Raw genomic sequence first — 10,561 nt, 5'->3', positions numbered from 1 at the left:
GTCACGCAATTCTTGCTGCTGCCCCTTTGTACGATAGATCGTTTCGCACAGGCAGTGGAGCTTCAGCAGGCCAAGCTGCACATGAAGGGCAGAAAGATAAGAAAAGCGATTAACAGGGTGAAGACAGACCAGTTACAGAAAGAGTGGAAACCGCTACAGCTTCATCAGCCAGCTAGAGAAACATCAGCACAGACAGCTACCTGAGGGACAGGATCAGTCATAAGGACATCTGGTCTCTCAGTACTTCCTGCCATTAACCCTACATCTCTGTAGCACAAAAGGGGACACCAGGTTTGAGGTACTCTGCGGCTCTTTCATCAATATGGTTTTCCTGAGCTATCCATGATGTAACACTGTGTTTCAGTTCCCTTTGCCTCCAGCCAGCACAGGGTTCCAGCTGCTGCTCAGGGCAATAATATTTTTCAAGGAGAGATCCCTAATCCTCTAGCTCTCTGCTTGCTTCATACCCCATTTTTACTGCTTCCCCTTCCCCTTTGTTTATTCCATTGTGACTCCTCCCTCACTTTTCAGTCTTGTGCACTGTGCAATGGCACACATCTAAACACTTCATAACAAAGCAAGTCCCAAGCACTGACTGGTTAATACAGATGCGTTAATAAGCAATAACAAGTTCAGATACTTTAACACTTAAGTTGCCTGACAGAAGGCTATGGGCAGTCCCAAAGAGAAGCTGTAGGATCCTACCTTGTTCCCTAGTCCCTCTGCCAGCTCCTGTGCCTTTTCAATACTTTCCAGAGCCTGTGAATGGAGAGCATGCATCATCAGTTCTCCGTCTGATATATCAAAACCAGACTTGTATGAATGCCCAATGGGAAATATTAAAAGAAAGAGGTAAAGAGTAGAATCTGGAGAAACAAACATCACTGCATTTCTGGAGATCCAAGAGAACTGTCCCACAGATTTCCCGCCCTCCCAAAGGTTCATCCATAAGAAAAGCTTGGTTTCTGAAAGACCACAAAACAAAAGTATAAAAAAATTAATAAATCTGAGTGCTACATTCCTGTTCCAGTCACGTAGTGCAAAGTATGGGTATGATGTTGGCAGAGGCTGATGTTTCCAAACAAAGAGAATACAGATATATTTAAACTCAGTCACATATCCTCATTGGGGTTGGGATGATGCACGAGCAAAGCAAGCCTTTTTCCCATCATACCCTGCAGGCACAGTAATTGGTGGGCAACTCCAGTTTCACTTGTACAAGCAGGGAGGAAAGGGATCACCACCACCAACACACCACAGTCTTCCATTTCTTTCCTTGCTGTTCAGATATACACTTTGTCTTATTTACATATACGCAGTGTGATGTAGGATTGTGCTACTATCCATCTTTTTCTATCTGAAGGGAGGTATTTAGCATAGCAGTTGTTACACCAAATGAGTCTCTACTTTCCCCTAGATGTCACAGTGTTCCTCATCATTCTGATCATGTCTCGGTTTTCCAGAACTGTTGAAATCTGCTTCAGATTTGACCAAGAGGAAGAAGAGGTCTCCCTTATGATGCAGTATTTTTCAGAAGGAACGTTATAAATTTCTACCCTATAATATGGCATTACTGCTATTCTAGGAGAAGAGGAACAGATGAGATAAAAGAATGCACTTTGAATGCAGAGGAGATGGCATTAGACCTGTGGTGGCTGCGATAGCCTAGGATAAGGACCTTGTAGAAGTGGGAAGCATGAACTGAAGGCCAGCAGGTAGAACATAACTGAGAGCTGGGCCTAGAAAGAGTGACCGTGCACTGGAAAACCCTGAAATTAATGACCGGGACTAAGAATCAAAGTGAAACATGTGGGGTGGAGAAAGAGATGCTGAGAAGTCCAGGGGACAGTTTGTCTTGGACAGGAATATGAGACTGCACAAGTTTGAGCAAGCAGGCTGTGACAGCAGCCTGGGAGGATCTGTGATAGCATTGACTATGTGCAAATGAAAGGAAACTGACTAACTGGCTGAGGAGACTGGGAAGATGAAGGAAGCTAGCACAAGATTAGGGAATCGGTGAGTGAAAAGTTAGCAAACTGCTTTGTTAGGCAACTGATATTGGGATGAGTAGTATGAGAAATGGAAACTGGGACTGGCAGGTTGAGGACAGGCCCGGGTGAGTATTCAGCGCTGTGGCATTTGAGGTGGTCACGTTTGGGGCAATGGGCATAAGGTCCCTTACCCACCAGGGCAGACTTCCCTCTAATGCCTGGAACTGAAAGTAAGATTCATCTATTAATTCTCTTCTGTGGGTTTTGGTGAGATTAGGACTGTGTGCAAAGCCCTCACCAAGCTCTCATACGTGCTTGTGAATCAGAGGGTGGCAATGGCTGGAAGTGGGATCAATGGATGGAAGGGTTTGATGAGCGCTCTGAATATTCTCTTATGTAGTGGCCTAGCTGCTGTGTCCTGTCCCATTCTTTTGAATACAAGACACAACGCCAAGAAATGATTACACTGAACAAAGTTTTTAACTGCACAGTTTCTTCTTCCATTGCAAATGTAGTGTTTACTTACTGAGATTGCACGGTGTATCTCATCCAGCTGATTCCCTGCAGTAGGCCACTCCCAAGCTCAAGGTGCTGTCGGAATCTCCGACAGACACATACTCAGTTTCCTAATATCTGGGACGCTTTGTTTGAGCTAAAATTCTCTGAGTCTTATATGAGTGATTAGTGAATCTTCACTGTATCTACACGCAAACCAGCATCCCGATGTGGCCTTGTGCAGGCATTCCAGGTTGTTCAGCACTACTAGTTCAAGGCTACCCTTTGAGCATCTCATTCTGCAGCCTCATAATGTTCCTGCAGCGCAATCTGCTACACGTACTGCAATCTGGATTTTAACACATACACTGCCTAAGCATTTTCAAAACAAGTAACGTTGCCCCCTTGTATTATGTTGACCAGTTGTCTATTCCCAAATGATTTTCTGTTCTCATTTCTCTGTTTCACATCACAGTTCATATACCTTCAAAGTCTCTCTAGGAATTTGATGCCATGTTTGTCTGAAAAGCACATGGTGGAGCCGTAGAGCTGTCTAAACATCATCACTATTACTACGAGCTTAGTCGTATAGCTAAAAAGTAGGCAGCAGAATCTATGGCGGAGCATAAGCCAATTACCTACAATGGCAGGAGTAGGCTTCCTTCCCTCAGTGCTGGTTTCTTCTCAGTGCAGTACTTAAAGTCATCAGGACTGACTAATGAGACAATTCTGTAAGTCAGCAGTCTGACTCAGAGTGGATGTTCGTACTGTTAGTAACCAATTTCTGGCTGAGGGGCCATTTGGAGAAACGTGACTGTACAAGCAACAGACCCTGTTGTACAAGCAAGGGGTACAGGTCTCTACCGCACTTTGATGGGTGTACAGTTCAGAAAAAGACTGTATGATTTAATCTTGCCTAACAAAATTCTGTAGAAACAAGTTGGTAACTGACCTTGTCCAGCTCCTTTTGCATCATCCAGCACTTAGTCACTCCTAGCAGCACCTGGACCAGGCCCAGGCGGTTTCCAATCTCTGTCATGATGCTCATGGAGGAATCATATCGAGGAAAGGCTGTCTGCAGAAGCAGGGAGGAAAACATGTGTTTTGCTATGGCCTGCTTTTCACACCCTGTTGCTATCCCCTCTGGCCTTCCTGGCAGGAAAGAGCTGTACCTGCACATCTCTGCGACTGCGATGGATATCTGCAAAGCACAGCAGACACAGCGCTTGCAGAGGCCGGTCACCATGCTGCAGTGCAATCTTCATGGACTCCTGAAAGGAATTGTCTATGGTCAGTAAAAGAGCTTATTCCTGGTTCAAAACAGCAGGGCTGGGACTGTGCACTCCAGCCACTGGAAAGTCAGCTCTAAAGAAATGGTACAATCTTTTTAAGGCAAGTAAAGTCATGTTCACATGTTCCCAACCAAGAGCCATGAATAGACCCAAACTGTTGAGGCCCCCTGGGCTACTAAAACCACAGCTCTAAGATGGGGAAGCACCACGAACATCTAGAATCAAGAGTGAATGCCAAGTATCTTTCTTCCTCCCAGTCCTGTAGGCAAGATCCCCTTGCAGAGACCTCTGACAGCTCTGCATCTGCCTGCGCCCTATACCTCACAGCAGTCCATAGCATCTGCCAAGCGCCCCAGCTTCCGATAGGCCACTGCCATGTGATACTGGCTCATTGCACGGTACTTCAAGCTCCAGCCCTTTCCATAATCATTCACCAGCTCAGCTGCTTTACATGGAAAGAATAAGGCTTTCTCGTAGTCCTGTAAGGCAGACAAGCAGATAGACAGTAGTTAGAGCAAATATAAAGCAAAAAGAAGTTAAGAGCTGGCAAATCACCCGCATCCTTAGTTCCTGCCTGTTTTTGCTCATATAAATCACTATTTGCCTGTGATAGCAGTAGAAATAGAGAATCCATGAGTTCTGGCTGCCAGCCCTGTGTGCAGACAGTACCTCCTCTGATGTGATCTTCTTTGAAGCTAAGTTTGATCTTTTAAACACACAGAATATTCACAGCTGCTTCTGCTGTGCTATGTAAATATTACACTAATCTTACTGTGAAGGAGGGCACTCAATGAGTGTCTTACAAAGAAGAGAGCTTACAATGCCTTCTCAGTACTTCACTTTCTATAGCAAAGAAATAAGTTGAAATTCACACCATTTCCAATGCTCTCCTGAATCCACGCGACAATCACCCTTCCGCCCCTTAGGTTACCCCACCTTTATCTGGGTGTAGAAGTTCCCGAGGCTGCAGCAGACTCGACACTCCAGCATCTTGTCATCATTGTTGTGTGCGTAGCGTAAAGCTTTCTCAAAGCACTCCAAAGCCTTCTGGAAAATGCTGAGGCCTAAGAAGGCATTGCCCATGCTGAGGCTCACCTGGCCATTCAGCTGCAGGCTCACAGTGGTACCCTGCATGTTCAGGCATGTCTTACAGTAAGAGATTGTTTTCTGGAATTCACAGAGTTTCTCATTGCTGCGAGCCAGGTTTAGGTAGCTCTCTGTAAGGTAATCTGGGTCTTCCAGCTCCCGTGCTGTGTCAATCTGTACCACTGCAAACTTTAAGTAGAAAAAAGAGCGTTTATAAAAGTGTGTCATTTATTTAAATACAGCTTAAGCATCCGTGCAGTAGCACCCTGTACTGGACAAGTGGCTCATCTCCGAGCAGGGCAGAGAGGTCCAGCAGCACAGACTGAGAAGCACAGTATATATATTAAGTGGTTATCTTGGTTTAAAAGGCCTATGAATGGTCTGAAGAAATCTTTCCCTCTCTCCACATCATCTCTGGGGCAAGGTAGATGAACTAGGCTGGCAGTTAGTGGAAAAAAGCTAAATAGCCCTAAAGAGAAGCAGGTGAAGTAGGATACTGTTGACACAATGCAGCTCAGTTTAATTTAATCCACTTTCTCTGGAATGGATGAAATATTAAAGTACTCTGTTGATAAAAGAAAGTAAGCAAGCCGCTTCTTTCATCAATTTTTTTTTTTTTTTTACTCACAAATTGCAGTCTTGACAGTTTTTGTTCTATCACCTCCAGGATTCATTGTATACAGTTCTCTTAAGTGTTTTGAGGTCTGTTTCTTTTAGACTGCAAACTCTTCTGGGCAGTGACTGTTTCGTGGTGAACCAAGCAGACTGCTGGCTGAATTAATACCAGTAGCAAAGGTAAATATTTAGTCATTTTCTCAGTACGTGTTTTCGTTAGAGATTATCGGTTAGGTTTCTGGATAACAATCCCCAAGGCCACCAGTTATGTGCTTTTATTGTATAGTGGCAACAAATAATAATTTAAGCAACATTTTACATTCTTCACAAAATAAAATAAATAAATAAATACAGAAATTGCATGTGTTTGGGTGTATATGGTCTGTTTCCTTAGCACTTTAGGAAAACTGCTATATGGATCCACTAATGTGCATAGCTCGTGCTTCCCCACATTCCCTTACCTTTGTACAAGTTCTTCATTACTTCCTGATCACCACAGTGTCTTTCCTTGGCGTGAAGTAATTTTTCTCTCCAAAAGAAGTTAAGCACCTTAAATCCCATCGTTAAGTTCATGCGCTTAATTCTGACCCCTTGTCTCTGGTTATTTCCTCTTTCAGTGGTTTATTGCTGAAGTTCTCCTTCCTCTACCTTTGATCACTTTGATCAGTTTGACTGAAGCCATTTTTCCTTCCTAATACTGGGAAGAACTAAAATTCACCCACTCTGATCCCACTTTCTGTTCTCAGGCAACAAATTAAAGTTCAGGTATACTGAGCCCACTCCTTTGCCTGTTTGTTTTCCACAAAGGCCTCAGTATTTCCTTCAGGCAGCCACATCTTACCTTTTTTGCTTCCCTCTTCCCTAATCAGTCTGTTGTTTCTGCCACCACCTAATTCCACATCACTTACTAGAACTGTTTTTCTTCAAATGTTTTCCAAGTGTATTAATATCCCTCTTTTCTTCTTCATCCTAAAGTATTTGGTTTTAAATAGGGCTTTGACATGTGCATGGGTTTACTAGTAAGAATTGTTCCCCCCCCGCCTTTCTTCTATACAGAGCTACCAAAATCTTTTCAATGAGATGTGGGTACCCCGTTCACATTTTCTGCTAAATGCTGAATGATTACCGGTTTAGTAAGAGGCAACCAAAAACACCAGGACAAGAATATCAAGACCCTTTAGCAAGACTCTATTTCAAGCTGGGATAGTTTCTTAAGACGGTTACAACATCCTCTTGTGTTGTCTTCCGGGTTCCTGAGTCACCCTCCCCAACACTGCCTGCTGCTCTCTGTATGTATCTTTCCAGATCCACGTATCAGCTTCTTTTTGTTCATTTAATCAAACAAGTTTATCCTCATGCTCTTGAAATGTAACTTCAGCTTCTTTTTACCACTCCTCCTTCAACCCCACATCCTTCTTTCTTCCATGCTGTCCTGACAACTGGGAGTCCCTCTCTGACCTCATCCATCACACCCTTCCTGGAACGTCGCTCACCTCTCCTCGCCAAAAAAGCAACCTCTTTCCCCCCTTAACGAGCCCCCTTGCAAATAAATAATTGTAATAAAAAACAATGTAAGATCTGTGTTAGATATCAAACAGCAGTAGCAGTTGAACAACAAGATAACAGACATGTCTCCACAAGACTGCTGCTTATTCTACAGAATCCACTTGGACACCTCTTTTTACACTGACATACACACTGATAACAGGTTTACGTGGAGCAAAGGCCCTGTTTTCATACCTTTTCCTGAAGCCTGATAACATCATGTGCCTGTATGTGGGGAATAAATCAAGAAAGGTCCCCATGATTAACTGGAGAACATCAATAACATGGGAATCCTGAGGGACAAGACCAATGAAAAGCAGAATTCTGTGGATCTTGTGGGCTGGAGCTATTGGTCAGCACAGTGATTACAGCAGCCCACAATATGCACTCAAGAGCTGGTATGTTCTACTATATACAAAATGAAAGCCCCGATTTCACATTCTGATCTCCAGCCACTTTCCGTAGTGGGTGCGACACAATGGCATGCATTCATCTCCAGTTTGCCTTACCTTCAGCATATCTTTGTATCTGCCCATCTCTGCATGAGCAGTGATGAGGCAACCCAAAACCCGAAACCTGCCAGCAGGATCCGCAGACTTCTCCAAAACCCTCATCCAGACTCGCAGGGCCTTTTCGGTCTGATTAGACTGGTAAAGATGGAGTCCTTTCTCTATCTGTTGCTTTGTCTGGTCCTGACCCATCTCCCATGAATTAAAAAGCCTCATACACTAACATCTAAGGACAGCAAAAAGGAAGTGCACAGAAGAGAACACAACATAAAATGCCCTAATAGAGGAGGGCAGGTTGCGTGCTCAGCAGGCTTGGAGCCATAAAAGCCCAGCCATGTCAGGGGGCTGGAGCTGTGGTAGGCAGTGGCAAGAAGTGGTTGCTCAGCACTGAAGGCAGAATCCCAAATCCACCAGGCAAATGTCTTGCTTGCTAGGACTCCCTCAGCGCATTCGCCCGTCCAGTCCCATAAACAAAGAGGAAAAGCACAACAGGGAGAGAAAGAGAAAACTCTCAAGCGACAGGAGTGAAACTCAATCTGAGCAGCCAGTGCTGGTCTCCTCCCCATTGGCTACAGCTGCGCCTGCCAGTCCGGCTCACATGGCTCCCAGGAATGCTAGTCAGGCTTCCCAGCTCCCAAGGTCACGGCAAGCCAACTGCCCACCCCTGCCCGCCAGTATGCAGCTTATAAATACCTCAGGGAGAGACAATCAGCTGCAGTCACAGGGATGTCTCAGTTGTCTCTTTCCTCTCTCTCTGGCCATCCCCTTTTACAAGCACTGGTGCTGGTGGGCTAGCCTGGGAGGTAACAGCCTCAGCTAGCATAGTAGCTTTAGGTACAGTACTTGCCTTTAAAAGTAAGGTATGAACTAGAAGGCTCCAGCATGTACACACATGCGGCATTATACTTGCAACAATGTGCCTGATACTTTGCTAGGCAGAAAATTCAGCCTCCCTTTTGAGGACCTCAGCTGGTAATACAGCCAGTTTCTGTGAACAAAGGTCAGCTGTCACAGATTTGCTGCAACTATGGCACTGATGTAATTTCAGGGACAAAAAGAAGCTAACCATCCTGAAAAACTGTTTATGACTGACGGCTGCTTAATGCCATTGGATACCTGTGACACTCCCAAGAGTTTTGAAGAGAAGTTGTCAAAGGCACTGCTAAAGTTCTGCATCCAAAACTTGCTGATCTTTCATGATGAATGACAATAAGGACCCAAAGCAACAGATTCATGCACTTTCTAATTGCGTAAGAGAATTGTTAAGCTCCATTAGAACACAGCTTTAACTCTGCTACACACCTCTGAAGGAGTACAAGTTAGACTGATTCCTCTAGGAACCATACCCCCATTAACGTCCTGCATTTTTAATGGACCTGGTCTTTGTTACCTATGTATTTACTCTGTCCTTTGTAAGAAGAGATACCAAACTTTAGGGCAGGGAACGCCTCAGGGAAGTCAAATGTTTTTTGTATACAGAAGTCCCAGACACCTATTTTGGGATCCTTCTACAGGGCAAAGAGAAAAGATGTCAATTCAGTTTTAACGTCTGACCCGCATACAGAAGTAGGCACGTCTCCAGCTGCCTCCCTGCTTCTATGTGAATTTGGTGGCAGTTCTTCCCCAGGCAAAGGTAAGTACCAACAGAATCATCTCACAGGCCACCAGTTGGACCATCCTGGCCTGTGTCATGGCTGCCTGAGGAAACACAAACCCAAGGGAGCTTTCCTGAGGTAATTATCCCTAAGGAAAGCAGGACACAAAAGAGTAAGGAACCACAGTCTACCCAGAGGCTTTACATCACAGTGGTCACGATCCTAAGAGATTCCATCCATACCTTTTATCAAAATTTCCCTAGAAAAATATTTTTAAGAGCATTTTAAATGGTAGAAAAGTCAATCAGACTGATTGTCTTTTGGGAGCTTATATACTCTATGATATTTGTGTTATTTAATTTAGCATTGTTTTTCAGAGCAGTGATGTGCTAGGTGGTGTTTCAGCATAGACTCTGTGTACTCTCAAACGGAGGAAGTAGAAACTGGAAAAATCTACAGGTGGCTGAAGAAAAGTAACACTGAGGCACAGCTGGTTAATGTGCAAAAATCACTTCAGCAGCACTGTTAAAATTATTATCTAGGTACTGCATAGAGTTTTAGGGCTTCCATAAAAGTCTGATTCAGAATTGGAAAGTCTGTCCTCCCTGCAATAATTCTTGTACGCATCTCTGGAGGTGGATGGTGGGATGGGCACAAGATGCAGAAGACCAGTCTCCATGGAAAGCACTGATAATGGTGAGGCCATCAGATTTCTGGACTTGGAGAAGTTAAGAGGCCAGGGACAGTGACCGCTGGAGTCTGCTATGTAACAGAGTCAGGCCAGGACTCAAGAAGGGGGAAAACAAAACCCGTATCATTCTTTGCTGGAGAAGTCTACTTTGCAAAATTAACTTTCCACAAGTAACCTGCCTGTAAGTCAAACTCCTCCTGATGGATTTGGACCACTTCACTAAAGCACTGCTCCCCTCTGTTCACTCCTATATCCCAAGTCAGAAGAGGATGCCTTGCAGTCTGACAAAACTCAGGAGGGAAATGATCTCTCATGCATTTTGTTGATCACACTGGACTTCCTTGCTTTTGAGTTCTACGAAACGGTGCTTAGTCTCTTCAGAATCAATTCCCAACTCACCTACTGAGATAAAAACTTACCCTAGTAAAATAAGGGCTAGATCCATCAAGTTCAAATTGGTCATTTAAAAAAAAGAAGAAAAAAAAAAAGAAACATACTCTGATATGAAACACACCACTTGGAGACCAAGGCAGCTGCCTAAATAAGAAGGGGTAAACGGGTAAAATCACCAAGACACTGACTAACTTGTGCTGCTTCAAGAAAGTAGCATCAGAGGGATCATCAGTCTGGGGCTCAAGACAGCTCTAGTTCATACAAGATTCAGGCATGGCTTCCACAGTAAATGACTCACAGTCTCTTCTCAGGAACTGCAAATTAGCCAGCAAGGCGCATGGAAACACCA

At 44.2% G+C, this 10,561-nt stretch overlaps 2 protein-coding genes across 3 annotated transcripts in view; both read right to left on the bottom strand.

Annotated features, from left to right (window-relative positions):
• Positions 1-7,456, bottom strand: RAPSN (receptor associated protein of the synapse). Its single transcript, XM_055793943.1, has 5 exons — positions 4,715-7,456; positions 4,099-4,257; positions 3,659-3,757; positions 3,439-3,561; positions 1-759 (listed from the first exon to the last, which is right to left on the bottom strand). Exons 1-5 carry the CDS (start codon positions 5,090-5,092, stop codon positions 649-651), a joined length of 870 nt encoding a protein of 289 aa, XP_055649918.1. The 5' UTR covers positions 5,093-7,456; the 3' UTR covers positions 1-648.
• Positions 4,916-10,561, bottom strand: part of CELF1 (CUGBP Elav-like family member 1) — a 69,483-nt gene continuing 63,837 nt past the window's right edge. For both annotated transcript variants that reach the window (XR_008745491.1, XR_008745492.1), the window contains exon 15: positions 4,916-5,053. The gene's annotated coding sequence lies outside the window, so the exon portion shown is untranslated. The remainder of the gene's footprint in view (positions 5,054-10,561) is intronic.

Source organism: Falco peregrinus, chromosome 1 (genome assembly GCF_023634155.1).
Source record: "Falco peregrinus isolate bFalPer1 chromosome 1, bFalPer1.pri, whole genome shotgun sequence".
NCBI classification, from domain to species: Eukaryota; Metazoa; Chordata; class Aves; order Falconiformes; family Falconidae; genus Falco; species Falco peregrinus.
Note: the sequence above shows the minus strand (reverse complement) of the source record. Positions and strands in the feature narration are given on the sequence as shown.